The sequence below is a fragment of the Narcine bancroftii genome, chromosome 7 (genome assembly GCF_036971445.1).
Source record: "Narcine bancroftii isolate sNarBan1 chromosome 7, sNarBan1.hap1, whole genome shotgun sequence".
NCBI lineage: Eukaryota > Metazoa > Chordata > Chondrichthyes > Torpediniformes > Narcinidae > Narcine > Narcine bancroftii.
The window spans coordinates 3,415,362-3,436,672 of record NC_091475.1 but is presented as its reverse complement, the minus strand read 5'-3'; the positions used below and the strand labels follow the sequence as shown (position 1 = coordinate 3,436,672).

Sequence of the window (21,311 nt, the reverse complement as noted above, 5' to 3'; positions counted from 1 at the left end):
AGGCTGTTCTGCACGCCATAGCAGAGCTCCATCAACCCGACCAACCTGCCAGAAGCATTGACTAGCCGCAGCACAGCAGCAGTGCAACGGCTGCACGAAGAACAGCGAGGTTTCTACCACCACCAATGGTGCAGGAACACCTAGGTGTGCACCCCTCTGTGCTCGTACCCCACCGCTAAATCTAATATGGCGAAGGAAAACAGACAGGCCGGCCGCCGATAGTGGCCTCAATGACTCAGAAAGGCCTCCTCTACCTCAGAGACCAGAGGACAAAGAGGGACTTCCTTGTTGACATGGGCACAGAAAACAGCCTCATCCAGCCCACGTACTTTGAGGCGAGAAACAACACCAAAGGGCCCCCCAAACCCCCGCAAGCGGCCAACGGGTTCTGCATCCCCAGCTACAGGACCCGCCTGGTCACCATCCACATCACAGATGTGGTTTTCCAATGGGAGTACACTATTGTGGCCGTGGGACAGGCACTACTTGGAGTGGATTTCCTACAAGCTAACAAACTGCTGGTAGACATGATGAGATGCCAGTTATTGAAGGCTACCACTTTCCAGTCTTTCCCCCTCACTCTGCGGTGACATTCCTTCCTGCCATTGGGAATCCACGCTCTGGACTGAGACCAGTATGCCTGCCTACTGGCAAAGTACCCAGCGTTATTGGCCCCAAACTTTCACGACTCCAACCTGCCACATGGTGTGGAGCACCACAGAGAACACCAGCCCCCACCGTGTACGCATGAGCCCGGCACCTGCCACAGGACAAGCTCCAACAAGCCACGGCCAAGTTCGCCACCATAGAGGAATTGGGGATTGTCCACTGTTCCAACAGCCAATGGGTCTCCTCACTCCACATGGTGGAAAAGAGCTCCAGCGATTGGCGTCTATGCAGCGACTACTGACGACTGAATGAGGTGATAGTCCCGGACAGGTATCCTATCCCACATGTCCAGGATTTCACCACAAGGCCATAGGCTGCAAGGTATTCTCTGAGATGAACCTAGTAAAGGGGTACCACTAGATCCCAAAGACCCCAGCAACGTTCCGAAGACTGCTATCAATCATCGTACCTTTCGGCCTCTTCAAATTCCTGAGAATGCCCTTCAGACTCAAAAATGTGGCCCAGACATTCTAGTAGCTAATGGGTGTGGTTGGAAGGGACCTTGATTTAAATTTTGTCTTATCTAGACGACATTCTCATCACCAGCCCTGTTCTCTAGGACACACAGGATGCACCTCACCCTCCTGTTCAATAGACTGCAGCAGTTCAGGCTTACAGTGAACCTGGCCAAATGCCAGCTTGCCCTAAAAACAATAGATTTTCTGGAACACTGCATCACCTCAGAGGGCGCCACACCACAAGGTAGAGGCAATTCAGAATTTCCCTTAGCCAAGCAGGGCCAAAGGACTGCAGGAGTTGCTAGGGATGGTTAACTTCTACCATCACTTCCTCCTGGGAATGGTCATCCTCATGCAGCCATGTTTCAAACTTGACAAGTTCAGCGACAAGATGCTGCAATGGACACTGGAGGCCATAGAGACTTTCCATGCCTCCAAGTCAGTACTGGCGAGGGCCACGGTACTGGCGAGGGCCACGGTACTGGCGAGGGCCACGGTACTGGCGAGGGCCACGGTACTGGCGAGGGCCACGGTACTGGCGAGGGCCACGGTACTGGCGAGGGCCACGGTACTGGCGAGGGCCACGGTACTGGCGAGGGCCACGGTACTGGCGAGGGCCACGGTACTGGCGAGGGCCACGGTACTGGCGAGGGCCACGGTACTGGCGAGGGCCACGGTACTGGCGAGGGCCACGGTACTGGCGAGGGCCACGGTACTGGCGAGGGCCACGGTACTGGCGAGGGCCACGGTACTGGCGAGGGCCACGGTACTGGCGAGGGCCACGGTACTGGCGAGGGCCACGGTACTGGCGAGGGCCACGGTACTGGCGAGGGCCACGGTACTGGCGAGGGCCACGGTACTGGCGAGGGCCACGGTACTGGCGAGGGCCACGGTACTGGCGAGGGCCACGGTACTGGCGAGGGCCACGGTACTGGCGAGGGCCACGGTACTGGCGAGGGCCACGGTACTGGCGAGGGCCACGGTACTGGCGAGGGCCACGGTACTGGCGAGGGCCACGGTACTGGCGAGGGCCACGGTACTGGCGAGGGCCACGGTACTGGCGAGGGCCACGGTACTGGCGAGGGCCACGGTACTGGCGAGGGCCACGGTACTGGCGAGGGCCACGGTACTGGCGAGGGCCACGGTACTGGCGAGGGCCACGGTACTGGCGAGGGCCACGGTACTGGCGAGGGCCACGGTACTGGCGAGGGCCACGGTACTGGCGAGGGCCACGGTACTGGCGAGGGCCACGGTACTGGCGAGGGCCACGGTACTGGCGAGGGCCACGGTACTGGCGAGGGCCACGGTACTGGCGAGGGCCACGGTACTGGCGAGGGCCACGGTACTGGCGAGGGCCACGGTACTGGCGAGGGCCACGGTACTGGCGAGGGCCACGGTACTGGCGAGGGCCACGGTACTGGCGAGGGCCACGGTACTGGCGAGGGCCACGGTACTGGCGAGGGCCACGGTACTGGCGAGGGCCACGGTACTGGCGAGGGCCACGGTACTGGCGAGGGCCACGGTACTGGCGCACCCAGACTCCACCTCTCCCCTGGACCTCACAACAGATACTTCTGAGAGAGCGGTGGTTGCAGTGCTAGAGCAATGAGTTGACGAGCACTGGTGCCCCTTTGCTTTCTTCAATAAGCACCTTCGAAAACCAGAGCTCAAATACAGTGTGTTTGACTGCAAACTGTTGGCCCTGTACCTGGCAATATGGCATTTCCACTATATTGCTAGAAGGGAGAGCGTTCAGCACTACACAAACTGTTGACCTACATGTGGAGCAAGGTTTTGGATCCCTGATCGGCAAGACAACAATGGCACTTCTGAATATCAGAGAACACTATGGATATCCTCCATATTGCTGGCAAGGCCAACATAGTGGCTGACGTGCTTTCTAGGCCTATGATCGCTGCAACCTTAGAAGGACTTGATGTCGTCCAGCTTGCCTAAGACCCAAGGTACACAGGCACACTAAAGCCGCCCCCCCTCCCCCACAGACGTTTGAGCCAGCACAACGCAGGTTCAAATATGACCACATCGTCATCATCATCTACCTTTCAGTGAGTCAAGGCATGAGGTATTTGTTCTTGACCATCCACTGATTTACCTGCTGGCCAGAGGTGATACCCATGACTATGTGCAACATGGAGACATATGCCCAGGCTTTCCTAGCCGTCTGGATCGCATGTTTTGGAGTACTGACCCACATTACATTGGACCAGGGAGTGCAGTTCACCTACTCCCTCTGGTCCAACCTCACAAATTCTGTGGCAGTCAGGTCCACCACACCACGGCCTACCATTCCAAGCAAACTGACTAGTTGAACGGTTTTACCGCCACTGGAAGGCTGCCTTGAAAGCCCGACTGACTGGACCGAACTGGATGGATGAGCTCTCATGGGTACTTCTTTGAATCCGCACAGCACTGAAGGAGGATCTGGCAGCATCGTCTGTGGAAATGGTGTATGGTGCACCTCTCACCATTCCAGGGGGCCTACATTTCAACCCCAGCCCACAGCCCAGCATTTTAGACATCCTATTTAGGTTGAGAGTGCAAACGGGCAAACAGGAACTCCCCCCCCCCCCCCCCCCCCACCATTGTCCCAACATGGCTCGCCACCCAGCAATGTTCCAGCAGACCTGCAGTCTGCACACTACATCTTAGTACTTAGGGGACAACAAAGAACACCCCGACTGTGCCCATATGAAGTTCCTTTCAAGATACTGCGGAGAGATGGTGCTCACATTGGGCATTGGTGGCAAACGGGTCAGATTCATAGTTGACCACCTCAAAGCCGCGTACCTCAACTCAACTGCTGGCCCCAGACCCCCAGGTCAAATGCAGAGGTGGACCACCCAGAGACTGTAAGTCAGACCACTCAAAAAGTGACGGCAATTCGGGGAGGCTGGGGGAGGGTGGTGTGTAGCAGGCCGAGCGACCACGTGGGTGAATGGGCCGAATTGCCACAACGGTCATTCCAAGATGGCATGGGCCTCCCTTTTTTGTCGAGAAGGAGCCTACATTTAGTGCCACATGCGAACTAAGGAGCCCTCCACTTCTGCATAGTGGGCTGTTGGTTGAGGATGTGATGATGTCGCTTCCAGAAGCTGGCGGATGTGTCACCAGAAGTGGGCGTTTTCCAACGGGGCAACGCGGTGAATTCAAACAATAAAGTCCATCTTTGTTTCACCCTCGTACTGTATAGATGTCTCTTTATTCAGCAGCGCAGCTGAATCGGTCGTTACAATTCTTCTAATTAAACTATTGTAGGTTAGATTAGGAATCAGACCACTGCATTTACTTGCTAATTGAGCGACTTCATCTCCAACATCGAAGTACTCGAGATGGCAGAGGTCGACAGCATCGAAAGCATGCTGCTGAAGATCAAACTGCGCTGGGTAGGTCACGTCTCCAGAATGGAGGACCATCACCTTCCCAAGATCATGTTATATGGCGAGCTCTCCACTGACCACCGAGACAGAGGTGCACCAAAGAAGAGGTACAAGGACTGCCTAAAGAAATCTCTTGGTGCCTGCCACATTGACCACCGCCAGTGGGCTGATCTCGCCTCAAACCGTGCATCTTGGCGCCTCACAGTTCGGTGGGCAGCAACCTCCTTTGAAGAAGACCGCAGAGCCCACCTCACTGACAAAAGACAAAGGAGGAAAAACCCAACACCCAACCCCAACCCACCAATTTTCCCTTGCAACCACTGCATCCGTGTCTGCCTGTCCCGCATTGGATTTGTCAGCCACAAACGAGCCTGCAGCTGACGTGGACATTACCCCTCCATAAATCTTCGTCCGCGAAGCCAAGCCAAAGAAAGAAAAGAAGAAGAATATTTAATTTTGTTAAACATTTAGTTATTTCCACTTTGGTTGATTAGGATGCTGTATACTTGGATTTTAGTCAGGCTATCTGATCCAAAAGATAAAGCTGCATGAGATTCACAGTAAATTAATCATTTGGATTCAAAATTTGAATTGTTCACAGAATGCAGGTGAGATTTTGAACATTTCAATGAGTTCAATGTTCCTGTAGCTACTTCCGTTTAAATCCTGGGTGTTGGTGATCAGGTTCCTTTGATTTGTCTGCCATTAATCCTGAGTTTTTCTTTTATTTCGTCTACTGTGATTGGAATTTTTACAAATTTTTCCATGTCATTTGGAATTAGCCCATATTTCAGTGAATGATGCAAAAATTGATTTATTGTTCCATTTTTCTATTATTAGTTCAGCCTTTTATAATGAAGGTCCCACTCTTGCCTGAGCTGCTACCTTCTGTTTTTGTATGCTTGGAAATTCTGCTGTCCCGATCAAACCCTATCTACCATTTCTCTACCTATCTTTAAAACAATTATTATCTACAGGAAGAGAGACCACAAATGAATTATTTTCTGAGGGATCCAAATGTTCTGGTGCATGAATTACAAACAGTAAGCATACAAACATTCCAGCCTTTGGTGTGAAATGATCAGACTTTAAAAGTAGGGACGTTGTGTTACACTTGTATAACTTGTTAGTGAGGCTTCACTCAAAATATGTGTCCCCTCTATTATGGCCATTTGGTAATGAAAACTTTCCCCTACAAAACTCTCATCACTTCAGTAAAATTTGAGATATGGTATGAAATTCATTCTTACTGAATTTGCATGGAGAGGGGGAATAAATAAGTTAACTTTTTGCAACCTGTTTCAAGATGCACGGGCAAATGGCCCAGTGTTGCATTGCAGAAAATTGTGAGGTGGAACACAATTCCCCTGTAATGTGAGTGTTGCCACTACAATACACAATTTTGATCCCTTTGAAGGAATTCCAAAGAAGATTGACTAGGTTAATTCTGAAGATGAGCGACAAGAGGCTAAGTCATAGAGGGCCATAGAGAACCAACTTGTCTCTGTTGACCAAAACACCTCACCTACCATACTAGTCTCACCTCCCCATGTTTGGCCCATATCCTGCTATATCCATATTCATCCTATCAGTGCAACTGTCCAATTTTTCTTTAAAATTGCAATAGTATCTGATTCAACCACCTCTGCCAACCCATTCCATAGACCCACCACCTTTTTTAAAAAAAAATTATATTCCCCGATTTGTTAGATATCTTCCCCACCCCCTTACCCTACCTATGTTCTCAGATTTCCAATTTCCCCCAGTATGGGCAAAAGATTGCATTCTCTGAATCTTTTCCTTTCATGATTTTGTACACCTCCACGTGGTCACCCCTCATTCTTTCATTCTCCTGCTCTCCATGGAATAGAGCCCTATCCTGTTCAACTTCTCACCACAGCTCAAGGTCCTGAGTTCTGGGAACACCCTCTTAAATCTCTGCTCCCTCTCCAGCTTGGCAACATCTTTCCTATTGCATGGTGACCAAAACTGAACACAATACTCTGAATGGGGCCTCACCAATGTTTTGTACAGCTGCAACATGATCATCCAACTCCTTTACTCGGTACTCTGACTGATGAAGACCAATATACCAAACCCCCTTTTATCATCCTAACTGCTATGTGCCTATATTCCTAGATCCTTCTGCTCTACAACATTTCCCCAGGTCCCCACCATTCACTGTGCAGATTCTACCCATGGTCGACTTCCCCAATTCAATACCTTGCATTTCTCTATTAAGTTCCATCAACCATTCCGCTGCTCAACTGGCCAAGATACTGCTGCAATTCTCATCTATAATCCCAGACACATGTCATCCACAAACTTGCTAATCATGCCATGCATGTTTTCATATTGATGGCAAACAGCAATGGGCTCAGCACTGAATCCTGTGGCACACCTTCCACCATTACCAGATCCTGTTGTATACACAGTTAACCTTCTTCACTATCCACATTAGCACATATTTTCATGTCATCAGCAAGCTTGCTTATCTTTCTATAAATGTCATTGACCAAATAATTTATTGGGAAAGGCTGTAGTATCTGAGGCACTCCGCTGGTCACAATCCTCCAGTTTGGAAACACTTCTCTCCGTAACCACTTTCTGACCATGGTTTGGCAGTCCATGAGGTTGTGGACGGACATGTCGGCGCGGGAGTGGCCAGTAACTTCAACTCTGCGCCCCACTCCTGTGCTGACATGTCTGATATCAACTTCTCTGGTTTCTGCTAGACCAATCCCCGTTCTCCCAACTCTTCCCTATCTCTCTGTCTCCTTTCCTCGCAGCTCACTACCCCTTCTCTCTCCATTCACAGAGCTATCCCAACCCTTCCTGTTTTCTCTTGTGCCCTCCCTCCCTTATCCATCTACTATCTCTTTCCTGTACTCCTTACCCTGCCCCTCCCCTCACCATTTTATTCATGCAGCCTTTTATAAATAACAGTACCACATTTGCCGTCGTCCTTAAATTCTGCTTGAGTGATGAATTAAAATGCCTGTCAAGGCCCCAGTAATTTCCTCCTTACCTTCCCACAATGTTCTGGGATGCACTTGATCTGAACACAAAGATTTATCTACATTGCTTCAATCTAAGACTTTTAACAATTTCAAGTTGAAAAACATCTGACTACATGTACAACCAAATGAAACAACATTTTCCCAGACCATGGTGCACATACCTATAAAACACAGCACATAATCACATAAAATATTACATAAAAATATTATATAGATTAGATTTCTTAATATTTAAAAATAATTTACTTGTTTCATTAGAAGAGATTCAAGGTTTAAGATGGCATTCATCAATTTCACAGCCTGCAGGAAGCTATTTCCCAGCATGGCAGACCTGATTTTGATACTCCTATACCTCCTTGATGGTAGCAGGTTAAAGATTCTGTGTGATGGATGGTGGGGATCCTCGCTACTAATGTAGACATGACCTTGGTTACCTTTGTGAGGATACCTTCCTCACCTTTCAGTCCTGTTTATTCTGCTTGTAAAAACACACTGCTGGAGAAACTCAGCAGGCCAAACTGTGCACCTTTATATAGCAAAGATAAAGATACAATACCAAAGTTTCAGGCTTGAGCTCTTCTTCAAGATATGAGCAAAATGTAGGCAGGTGCTCAAACAAAATGGTTGGGGGGTGCAGTAGGACGAACACAGGAACAAGTTCTCACCAGCAAATAGAGGAAGGGGGATGACTGAATGGAGAGGTAAGGGGATGGAGAGCTGGGGGAGAGAAGGAGAATTAGGTTTTGCTCCTCCAATTTACAGGTGACCTTGGTTTGACAGTTCTTGAGGCCATGGACAGACATGTCAGTGTAGGAGTGGGGTGCAGAATTGCAATGGTTGGCCACTGGGAGATCCTGGTCATTGACGAGGACTGAGTGAAGGGAGCTCAGCGAAGCAATTTCCCAGTCTGCGTCCAGTCTTTCCAATGTAGAGACAATAACAGTGAGAGTACTGGATGCTGTAGTTAACTCCCGCAGATTCACAAGTGAGTGTTGCTTGACCTGGAAAGACTGTTTGTGGACCCAAATGGTGATGAGAGAGGGGTAAAACATGAAATCTGCAGAAACTGTGGTTAAAGTAAAAACAAAATGCTGGAGAAACTCAGCAGGTCAAACAGTGTACAGGCAATCCCCAAGTTATGAACAAGATCCATTCCTAAGTCAGTCTTTAAGTCAAATTTGTAGATTAGTTGGAACAGGTACGTACAGTTCTTATTTAGTGTCAGTTAGTCAAATGCTTGTCTTAGTATATAGTATATATTTTATCTTTCTATGCATTTTGAGTTACTGGAGTCAATTTCTTGAAGTAGGCGCACTCTACACTCTTAACAGCAACGTGATCTGACTTAAAATGAAGGATGGCATTCTTACTTGAGCCAACGCACTGGAAGCTGCACATAGTCCATAAGTACGAGTTGTCCATTCATAACCCGGGGACTCCCTGTACATTATATAGCACATATAGATACACGACCAATGTTTTGGGCTTGAGTTCTTCATCAAGGTAAGGAAAGAGGTGTGGGACAAATGTGGCACCACCTGTAGTCACAGGGAAAGGTGCCATGGGTGCGATTTGTGGAAAGGGATGAGGGAGTAATGGAGAGCAGAAGATGCAAGTGTCTGGTGGTGGGATCATGTTGCAGATGATGGAAATTGCAGAGGACAATGTGTTGGATGTGAAGACTGGTAGATGAAGACAAGGGAAATCATCTTTCCCTGATAGTAGAGGAGGCCAGGGCAGATGTACTGGAAATGGAGACGATACAGCTAAGGACTGAGTTGATATTCTCCTTTAGTTTTACTACTGCTTATCCTGCTGCACAGTAAAGCCATTAACAAAATATTAATTTAAGTTCTTCCCCATCTCCAGTGCATAGTCGTCAACCTGGTCTATTGTTCTGAATATTCATAATATTTTAAAATTCTGATACCAAAGCCATCTCAAAAAAACCTTGTGCTTTCTTCAGTATGTTCCTACATTACAGGTAGTCCCCAACTTATGATCGTAACTGGGACTGAAGGATTGGTAGTAACTGACTGGATTCACATGGCTTGACAAGCTCTTAAAGCAATTTAAAAAAAAAAAAAGATTTTCAACAAATGAGCCTTTTCCTTGGTCTCTTAGCTGATCTATCAGCAAGGGATATGTTTTTACTCTTTCAATGTTTCTAGTGAGCCTATAGAATGGCACAAACAAATTTTTAATTTTGGTTTTATGTGCAGGTGGATGTAACTTGTGTAGGTTGGAAGTCGAGGACTACCTGTACTTGTACTCAAGGAATTCCCTTGAACCTGTCTGCCTGTATCTGATGTCTTTTTTTCTTTCTGGTTTCATTTCTATTCCTACTCTTTACCTTAATCGGAACACGTTTGTCCTGGGGCAGCTTTATTGAACACTTGAATGCCTCCATTTGGCCATAATGCTTCTACCTTCTAATATTTGTGTCCATCCAACTATTTTATCTGTCTTGCCTTAATGCTCATCTCCCACCATCATGTTCTACTTCCGTACACTTCGTTTGCTTAATGTCCTTAACCTTTTCAGTCTTTCCCTTCCTCATGGATTCTATCCCCTGCCAGTCTAGTGTAAGACCTCCTGAATGAATCTAGCAAATCCCCCAGAATGGTGGGAAGCAAGTTCCTTTTTAATAATTTATGTGTGTAGGTGAATGAATTTCCATTTACACCATTTATGGAAATGGAGCAGATAATTTCACTGTTTAGGATAATTGATTCTCTTGACTGGCATTTTCCTCCCTGGAATAATGATGTGAACCTCCAGACCAAAAATAACTTGCAGTCTGGCCTGATTTTTTTGGGTATGCAAGCTTGCAGTTTTACCTGTTAAAATACTTTTCCATCACCTGTATTCTTTGGGTCAGGGAAAAAGGGTTTAGTTGCTTTGCAATTCATAATGATAAACTAAATAATTTCATGTAAAGCCAGCAATACAATTTTTAAAACTCCACTTCATGAAGGAGTGAATATTTTCTCTACCTGCCTGCATTACCTTCAGTTAGCAGAGTTCAGCTTTTGCTGGTTGCTCTATTTAAACCCTAACATTTTGTCCCTTTTACTTTGAAATGGATCATTGAAACTTTGCTCCCCTACCAGATTTTTTTTTCTTCTAATGCTTTTCGCATCATTTATGCCTTTGTCCAGAATATTGTACATTGAAGATTATTAGATTGAAGGAATTCCTAAATGCATTTTGTTATGAATGTTAAGGCTCAATTAATCCATAAATAGGTAGTACATAAACGGCTGTACTTTGAGGTCATTGTCACTGAAAACTTCTACAGTTGCATTGTGGAGAGTATTCTGATAAATGCTTTCCACAGTACAAGAAAAAAAACTCCAGAGGATTATTAACTCTGCCTCAAAGACCCACACCACCCAGGCCATGCCCTCTTCACTCTATTACCATCAGGAAAAAGGGGCTAAAAACTCGCACTCATTGGCACAAGAACAGCTTATTCCCTGATGCCATCAGATTCCTGAATAATCAATGAACCAAAGACACTGCCTTACTTTTTGTGCACTATTTTTTAATGTTATTATTGTAAGATGGTTTATAATATGAATGTTCGATCTACGATGCTGCCACAAAACACCAAATTTTGTCTTGTTCATGGCAATAAATCCTGATTCTGATGTGGTAGTCATAAAGTTATTTGTAAATCCTCACTTAATCTGATGTATTCTTTTGCAGTTAAAAAATCCTGTATACTCTGCTGCAAGGGAAATGAGCAATCCTCCAATGAACTGGTTTAGTGATGAAGGTATTTGACCTCACTAAACCTAAAGCTTCTGTAGTAACATTAAAATAATTGACTTTACAAAGGGATGTCGGGAGAGGGGTGGGAGAAAGAGTACGGGTATAGTTTTTTTATGTAAGTTTTGTATGCATTTTTTAAAATTTATAAATAAAATTTTTTAAAAATTGACTTTACATTTGAATTGTTCAACTAAATTTCCTTTTTGACTATATTAATTATAATACTGGGGTTTCTCCCTAAAGTAGAAGATGCAGTGCAACATTTCAAGTGGTAATCAAGCTGAGTTTTATTGGGTAGTTGAGGGCAAAGTTTCATGTTGCTAATCTCTACTTGAGCATCACTTGAGAGTAGGACACTAGTTGTTATTGGAGAAGGATAAATTAATCAATCAATCTTGACAATTACTGGGACAATAACTTAATTTCAGCTGTTGGAAATAGTGCATCAAAGTAACCTAACATAGCTAACATGGCTTGTGAGATTTTGTCAAGATTTATTGGTTGGTCAGAAAGAAAAGAAAATGTTCAGAGACTTGGATTAGTTTGGTGACTTAAAAGTTTTATTACTTCATGTTAAAGTTAAGTCTTGGCTGTGAGTAAAACAGAAAACAGACTAATCTGAAGGAGATTGAGGATGGGGAAGTTGGCTGGCATTACATTATGATTAAACTGCCCAAGGTAAAAAAAAATTGATGGTGAATAGTTTGACTTTTACTACCATATCAAGAGTTTTAAATGTCTAAAAATTGTGGTAAAGCTGCAAATTTGTCAGTTTGTGTACATGCAGCAAAGTTAAGGAGAAAGCTTTTGGGGTAAAGAATCATAAATCTATTAAGCGATGAGCTCTCAATGGAATAGTTGAAGTTGGTGGTTCTTAATAAAATTGTCTTGCATTGATATTAAAGATAGCATATTTACTGAAGTAAAACTTGTAAAATAGAGCTTTTGGTACATCAGCCTTCATAAATTCAGAGTATTAAGTACAGGAGTTAGGATGTTGTGTTGAAGTTGTAGAGGACATTGGTAAGTCCAAATTTGGAGTATTGTGTATGGTTTTGTTCACCTACCTACAAGAAAGATATGAGATTAAAAGAATGCAAAATAAATTTTAAATGATGTTCCTGGAATGGGAGGAACTGAGTTGGGAAAAGTTGAATAGGTTTGAACTTTATTCCCTGGAGCATTGGGAAAATAAAGGGAGATTTGATCAAGGTATACAAAATTATGAGGGGTACAGATAGAGTGAATGCTAGATTTTTTGACTGAGTTTGGGTGAGACAAGAATGGGGGGGAGGGAAGGTTAAATATTTAAAGGGAACATTACTCTGGAGGGTGAGAGTTGTCAGCAGAAATGGTGGATATAGGTTTGATTTCAATACAAGAGAAATTTGGATAGGTACATGAATGTGAAGAGAAAGTAAGGCTATAGTCTGGGTTCAGGTTGATGGGATAGTGCAGAATTAGTTTAGCATGGATTAGATGGGGTGAAGGGCCTGTTTCTGGTTCTATTGATTATAGTAATGTGGAAAACTGATTACTACAGGTGATGGTTCTTGTGATGATCTCTGGTGGGCAAGTTAATTGAGTTAAGTGGTAACCTTGAAAACAAATACAGGTATATGTTGCTTAATGCCATTCAGGTAACATCCAACCACAAATATGTCCATGGTCCCATAATTATTCAGTTACAGCAAGAAAGTCCATAGCAATTTAGGAAAAGCGATTGCTAGCTATAGGAAATTGTATACCCAAACTGATCTGACTTCCCTGCTCACTCTCCACAACCCTATCTCAGTCCTTACATTGATCCCACTGCCCCACTCTCTCTTCCCCTCTCTCTTCTTTCCCCCCCTCCCCCTCCAGCCCCGTGTCAGTCCCCACACTGATCCCAGTCCCCTGGTTTCTTCCCACAGCCTCGTGTCAGTCCCCACACTGATCCAACTGCTCTGCTTTCTCCCACATCCCCGTGTCAGTCCCCACACTGATCCCTACTTACAAATAAAAAGTTTACAGGTACACTACAGTATCCCATATAGCTTTGCTAAGTATATAATATGGTGTATACACAATATCCACATCACATAATGCCCATTTTCACAGAACGTATTGTGGACTTTAAGCGGCGCATACCAGTATAAATTAAGGAATTTTGTTAGATTTTAAACAATCATTTCAATTATAATTGTTTAAATCCAATGCATTAGCACAGATTCTTCACTAAAGTAAATAATTAAGTTACTTGCTACCAATTTTTTTGTAATGTTTTTCCATTGAAATGGTCTCATACTCCTGCATGTACAAATTAAAAATGTATAAACTAAAATGTGTTTTCTAGGTATTACTCATAATTGAACTGGTTCAGTTGGATTCTATATTTTCCCTAGTTTGGGTTTCTTAATGTTGGGTTATTGTAAATGTAATGCATTTAGAATGAAAAATAGCAATTTTGTGTAAGAACTCTGTACCTTGTAATGATAAAGACATTTTTTTCTTTTCCAAAGATGCATGTGATGAAATTTTCCATTTTATCAGCTTTCTGAGCCTAGCAGATCTTCCTTCAAACTGTGAACAACGCTTCCTTCCTTGTGAGATGGCTTGTGTTGAATATTCAATGAAGAAAGGCATCATTGATGAATTTCATTGCTTCATAGATCCAGGTGAAAATTGGTGCATTTTCTCTCTCATAATTTTGTTCTCTCCAACAGTTCGGGTTGTAGAAATAGTATTTATTTGATTTCTAGATAGAGAAGAGCAGAAAATGTTAGAAACACTCAAAACTCTAGGCAAGAATTACAGAGAGAAATAGAATAAATAGTTAATCAGAACAGATTCAAAACCTTTCTGATGAAAGGATGGTAATCTAAAATTTTAACTTTATTTTTTGACCTGCTAAAGATCTTCAGAATATTGGGTTTCTGGAATCAAAATGGACCATTAAAATACTTTGGGATGAGTTGCATTGAGAACTGTTGAATAGCTGCAAAGTACATGTCTGGGGATTCTGGACCTCTTAGTTTGTGTATTGCCATACCAGCGTGGAATATGCCAGAGATTGATTACAGATGCACTACTCCTGTTACCATATTCTTTGATATGAATGGTTTGCCTGGGGATAGTTTCATGAAATATTAGGTTGGATGCAATTTGTATTTGGCCCCATAGATTTGGATGAACTATTGAAAAGGATCCTGATGTGCCACCCTCTGAGAATTGAAGCATAGTTTTGTTTTTGCTTGAACTTTCAAAATCTAAAATCATTTGACACCAGTTTTAATATGCTTTACATTTCATCTCAACTTGATTTTTAACTTGTTTCTTAATTTAGAAAGGGGTAAGTTTATCTAACATCATGATCCTTGCACTGGTCTCAGTTTCCATCACCTGTGTCCAATTTCAGGCCATCAAAACATTGGGACTGCAGGCATTCCTTTGGAGGCAATTGGAAGATGCGGACCTAGTTCGATGTTTTCCAAACCTACTTCTTGGTCAACTACAGGGAGGGGGGGGGGTTTCTTCTGAGTACAGAAGACCTGATATAAAAATCTAACTTTCAGTAAATTCTCCCAGACACTGCCCTCACAAATCACACACTAATCTCTTCACCAGGAAATGGTGCAGGGGTCAACATAATAACATCTAATACCTTCTCCCTGAGGCAAGAACTTTAAGTCAACTGTTGTTGACTACATTTTTACATTTTTATTAAACACTTGACTATTTTCTTGTCGATGATCGCCAATGCTGGCTTTTCATAATGTACTCCTTCCAAATCAGCCCCTAAGGGCTGTTGAGACTAAAGAATTCCTATTATGATATTTGGATTAAATCATGGTTTCTGACTTGTGGAAAATTAGATTAGGGACTGTTTTCACACACACAACCCTTGTGCCATCTAGGGACCTTTCATGTTGAACATTTGTTTAGAGTGTTGGTAGGGAGTAAAGAACATTTGATTATATTCTGTTCCATAAGTTTTTGCTTAAGATCTTGAGGAATTGTTGCTCTTTAAAATTCTGGTACGACCATACTTGGAATATTATGTGCAGTTCTGGTCACCTTGAAGCAGGATGGATGTAGAAGCTTTAGAGACAGTGCAAAAGAGATTTACTAGGATATTGCCTGAAATGGAGAGCATGTCACATAAAGCAAGATTGACTGAGCTTGGACGTTTATCACTGGAGCAATGAAGGATAAAAGGAGGCTTGGGAAGTATACAAGATTGAGAGGCATAAGATGGGGTGGATGGCCTTTTCTCTGGATGGCAATAACAAGTACTGGGGCTATCTGTTTAAGGTCAATGAAGGAAAGTTTAGGGGAGACATTAGAGCTGGGTTTTCTTTTCTTAGAGTGGTAGGTGCCTTGATTGCATTGTTGGAGGCAGTGATAGAGGATGGTGCAATAGTGACATTCAAAAGACTCTTAGATAGGAAAATACAGTAGATGTAATAAAAAGAGTTGTAGATGTCTGGTAAATTGTTGTGGAGTAGGTTTCTATAGGTTGAAGGGCTTATTCTGTCCTATTATGTTTAATTATCCCTAGTGTTTAAATACAAATGATGGGGTGAGAAGTGTGAGACACAAAGCTGCCTAAAGGAGTGCTGGCTCTAAGCAGGTCGAGAAACTGTCAAGCTCGGAAAGATTTTTAGAATGGGTTTGTGTCATTATTAGAATTTGCTAATTTTTTTCAGATCATGGGAAAATTTACAAGTATTAAAACAATTCTCATGAATGATTTGAAATGGTATCTCTATTTTGTGCAGCATATTTATTAACCAAGCTCACGATGTACTTAAAATACATTTTCCTGTTTGGAAAATGAAATAAATAAAGTTATGTCCTTTACATTGACAATTGATTCAGAAGTTGCTTGATTCAAACTAGACCCTTGATAAAGTTGGGTGAGATACAGCAAGCTTCTTTGTTAAAAGAAAATTTGATTTTAAATATTATACATAGAGAACATCTCCAAGTGATTTCAAATAAAATCCCTATGTAATGCAATTTATTGCTCAACTGTGGAAACGGGGGAAAATCCACATATAATAATGGCTATTTGCCATTCTTCTGCTGGTTGCTCTTCACTTGAGTGAATCCCTGACCTTCTATGTGCAATGTTAATGCTGTATTTGATTTAACTGGCCCATTACTTTTTACTGGGATATAGATTTTGGCATGCATTTTAAATTGTATCTATTTGTGGATGATGGGTTTGACAAGTTGTAAATATACCTCTTGCACTTATTATCTTTTGTTTTTAACAATTTAGGGAAAACAAATTTTTACTTGACTTTTTCTTGAAGTATTTTTGAAATGACAATTTGAGCCAGTCCTTTTGTTGTTTTATCATGATTTTTTGACTCTTGTATTTCTCTTTAGATTTAATTCACCATGGCTAAATAAGAACCAATTGAAATAAAAATAAAATTTTAACAGATAGTTTTGAAAATTCTAATGTTTTTAAAATTGTTTGCAAAAACTAATGTAAGTGTATACTAATGCTTTCCCCCACCCCCTACATAATCAAGGTATGATCCCATGTGGTTTTCGATACCATTGCCAGATTTCAAGTAAGTAATTGAAAGCTCTTTTGTTTGAAATAAATGTCATTAATGTAAATACCTGTGGAAATTGTAATAGAATAGAGATTTTCAGACTTAATAACAGAAGAAAGGACTACTTAAATGGCTAATGGAACTTGTTTACTCTGTACATACTGATGAAATAAAGCAAATCTGAGTTGATGGTTTGTGAATGTGCAATGCTGTCAGTGCTTTTGTTCTGTTATACTAATACTTTTTTTATTTCATCGCAGCATTTAGTTTATTCAGAAATCTGTATTTTTATTTTACATTTAAATGTTTTTTCTGGTCTAGCAGAATATCACAGAATAAATAAAATAGGCCAATTCTTCAAAAAACAAATGTCATAAGACAGCAGGGTAGAGACCATGATTTTCCCGTTTTCCTATTCTTTATGACCACACAGCCTTGCATCATGTTCGAGCAGGCATTCTTGGAGCAAGGCTGTGTGGTCATTTTAAAAGAAATAGTGCTGGTTATTACAGAGGAGGTGTTGTCACCAATCCTTGCTGATTGCAGTCACAAGATATTGGAGCAGAAGTAGCCCATTGAGTCTGCTCCACCATTCTATCAGAGCTGATCCATCCTCTGCAGGATGTTGAGTGTCCAGATATGGGCGGGGAAGGAAGATGGTGATGCCCAAGTGCAGGTGTTTATAAAAGAGTTGGTTTTGAATCGTAGTGTTGAAGGTGGAGTAAGTTTAACATGGTTGAGATTTAAGATTTGTTATCCAGATGTTCCAGGGCTGAGTGTAGGACCAGAGATGTGAGATCTGTTGCAACTTTTGGAAAGTTGTAGTGGGTTTTCTAGAAGGCTGGAGTTGTTGTAGACTAGCCTCTTGAAGTACTTCAGGAAGATAGATGTCAGAGCCTCTAGGCATTAGTTATTAAGGTAATTGTATGGTTCTCTTCATCACTGAGAGAGAGATGATGGTGGTCTCGAAACCGATAGGAACATCGGATTGTTATAGTGAGAAGTTGAAAATGTCACTGAATGCACCTGACAGCTAGTCTGCACAGATTCTCGACACGTGGTCAGGGACTCCCAGCAGGTCCAGTCAGTTCCGATCAGATACTATTGTCATGTAATAAAACAGAAAGAAAATGGCATGGTTAACGTAGTGCTTGATGCAACGCTGTTACTGTGCCAGTGATTGGGACTGAGGTTTTTACGTTCGGCGTGGATTTTCCCTGGGGGCTCCGGTTTCCTCTCACGGTTCAAAATGAACTCTGATTATAGGTCAATTGGGTATAATTGGGCTGAAAGGCCCTGTTACCATGCTGTGTATCTAATTTTTTAAAAAATAAACAAAATTGCCTTTAGTCTATCACAAGTCATACAAAGATTAGCCATTAGCCCCTTGCAATTAGAGAAGCAAAAGAGTGTCCCCTCAGAGTCAATGAGTGTCTGTGGATTTGCCACCAGCACTGCCGCAGCCTCTGCAGCTGCACAAGACTCCAGTTCAGTTCAAACCATCGACAATCCAAGCCCATGTCCAAACCTCTAATGTAACAAGTAACCCTTCAGGGCCCTTCTGCACCCCTTCTTAACCTTTAATCCCACTTTACAAATACTCGCTTTATGACAATTCGCTTTTTACAAAGAATCCGGTGTTCACTGACAGGGCAGTCAAAACTTGCTGATTCGTACAGCCAATTTTACTTTATATAGGCTGTGTATTTATCATATACCTTGCTTTTACTATATGTTAGGTTTTATTTGGTGAGTTTTTTGGGTCTGGGAATGCTCAAAAATTATTCCCATAGAAATCAATGGTAATCACTGCTTTATGCCATTTTGGCTTATGAAAGATTCCATAGGAATGCTCTAGTTTCGTAAAGCGGGATATGCCTATACCTGGTTCTAATGAGCCAGTCGCCAGCAGCCCACGATCTGGTGAGTTGTTTGACTTCAAGTCATCTGCAGCCTATGTTTCCTTGCCTGCAGGTCACCTCCTTTGTGTGTCCATTTCAGCTGCAGAGTCCCTCTGGTTCTCTAACGTGGTCACCATCTGTGGGTCATATCCTCTGCCTATCCTCCTCAGAACACTTGGTCGCAGGATTTTGAATAAAACACTTGGCTCCTTTAACAGGCTGTTTAAAGCATATACAGAGCAAACAGTAGTGGGGCTTGGCAGTAGGATTCTGCAGGGGAGCACAGATCCCCAGGTCCACAGCAGCACTGCCATTTCAGTAGCGTCAACATTTTTTATTCCATCAGATGGAATAAAAAGATGGAATTAGAATTATGACATTTTCTGCATTCAAGAGAAAAGTGTACTTTTTAAAGTTAATTGTGGAAATTACTGTCTGATTTGCATGTTAATAAAGTTTATGCAGTTAACTTTACTCGTTTGTATAAAAAAAAAAACAGGCCAATATCTTTAAAAATTGGGGAAGATAATGTTGATATGATTGAAGTGCAGAAATAAAAGTAATACTTGTTGCAGATGGGATTTTCTTTACTTTTGGGCTTCACTTTTTAAAAATGAAACCATGAATGAGAATATAGTTTTGAGGTGGGGGGGGGGTGGTGGAAAAATAACTTAAGAACATTTTCTCAAAGAAAATTGGATGCTGTTTTGGCCCCCTCAAATTTATGAATACCGTATATTTCAGTGTACAAGTCCAGTCTTGAAAGCCTCAACTATCTCTCTAAAAATGGGGTTGACTTGTACACCTGGTATACTTTTGACAGCACATCAAGGGATGCAGCAAGCATTGCCCCGCCTTTTGTGAACGATTCTTCTGCACTCGTAATCCAGGTATTCTATTCCTCATGCACCTGGTCTTTGAATTATATATCTTCTTTCTTTGGCTTGGCTTCGCGGACGAAGATTTATGGAGGGGGTAAAAAGTCCATGTCAGCTGCAGGCTCGTTTGTGGCTGACAAGTCCGATGCGGGACAGGCAGACACTATTGCAGCGGTTGCAGGGGAAAATTGGTTGGTTGGGGTTGGGTGTTGGGTTTTTCCTCCTTTGCCTTTAGTCAGTGAGGTAGGCTCTGCGGTCTTCTTCAAAGGAGGTTGCTGCCCGCCAAACTGTGAGGCGCCAAGATGCACGGTTTGAGGCGTTATCAGCCCACTGGCGGTGGTCAATGTGGCAGGCACCAAGAGATTTCTTTAGGCAGTCCTTGTACCTTTTCTTTGGTGCACCTCTGTCACGGTGGCCAGTGGAGAGCTCGCCATATAACACGATCTTGGGAAGGCGATGGTCCTCCATTCTGGAGACGTGACCCATCCAGCGCAGCTGGATCTTCAGCAGCGTGGACTCGATGCTGTCGACCTCTGCCATCTCGAGTACTTCGACGTTAGGGATGTAAGCGCTCCAATGGATGTTGAGGATGGAGCGGAGACAACGCTGGTGGAAGCGTTCTAGGAGCCGTAGGTGGTGCCGGTAGAGGACCCATGATTCGGAGCCGAACAGGAGTGTGGGTATGACAACGGCTCTGTATACGCTTATCTTTGTGAGGTTTTTCAGTTGGTTGTTTTTCTAGACTCTTGTGTAGTCTTCCAAAGGCGCTATTTGCCTTGGCGAGTCTGTTGTCTATCTCATTGTCGATCCTTGCATCTGATGAAATGGTGCAGCCGAGATAGGTAAACTGGTTGACCGTTTTGAGTTTTGTGTGCCCGATGGAGAAGTGGGGGGGCTGGTAATCATGGTGGGGAGCTGTCTGATGGAGGACCTCAGTTTTCTTCAGGCTGACTTCCAGGCCAAACATTTTGGCAGTTTCCGCGAAGCAGGACGTCAAGCGCTGAAGAGCTGGCTCTGAATGGGCAACTAAAGCGGCATCGTCTGCAAAGAGTAGTTCACGGACAAGTTTCTCTTGTGTCTTGGTGTGAGCTTGCAGGCGCCTCAGATTGAAGAGACTGCCATCCGTGCGGTACCGGATGTAAACAGCGTCTTCATTGTTGGGGTCTTTCATGGCTTGGTTCAGCATCATGCTGAAGAAGATTGAAAAGAGGGTTGGTGCCAGAACACAGCCTTGCTTCACGCCATTGTTAATGGAGAAGGGTTCAGAGAGCTCATTGCTGTATCTGACCCGACCTTGTTGGTTTTCGTGCAGTTGGATAATCATGTTGAGGAACTTTGGGGGACATCCGATGCGCTCTAGTATTTGCCAAAGCCCTTTCCTGCTCACGGTGTCGAAGGCTTTGGTGAGGTCAACAAAGGTGATGTAGAGTCCTTTGTTTTGTTCTCTGCATTTTTCTTGGAGCTGTCTGAGGGCAAAGACCATGTCAGTAGTTCCTCTGTTTGCGCGAAAGCCGCACTGTGATTCTGGGAGAATATTCTCGGCGACACTAGGTATTATTCTATTTAGTAGAATCCTAGCGAAGATTTTGCCTGCAATGGAGAGCAACGTGATTCCCCTGTAGTTTGAGCAGTCTGATTTCTCGCCTTTGTTTTTGTAC

The 21,311-nt window shown here is 43.4% G+C and overlaps 1 protein-coding gene across 6 annotated transcripts in view; it reads left to right on the top strand.

Annotated features, from left to right (window-relative positions):
* LOC138738406 (protein maelstrom homolog) overlaps positions 1 to 21,311 on the top strand; it is a 63,179-nt gene that overhangs the window by 15,718 nt on the left and 26,150 nt on the right. For 4 of the 6 annotated variants that reach the window (XM_069888528.1, XM_069888530.1, XM_069888527.1 and 1 more), the window contains exons 3-5: positions 11,257 to 11,326; positions 13,824 to 13,979; positions 16,848 to 16,889. In XM_069888528.1, the coding sequence (XP_069744629.1) occupies positions 11,257 to 11,326; positions 13,824 to 13,979; positions 16,848 to 16,889 (268 nt within the window). The remainder of the gene's footprint in view (positions 1 to 11,256; positions 11,327 to 13,823; positions 13,980 to 16,847; positions 16,890 to 21,311) is intronic. The other 2 variants (XM_069888529.1, XM_069888533.1) reach the window with 1 other exon arrangement.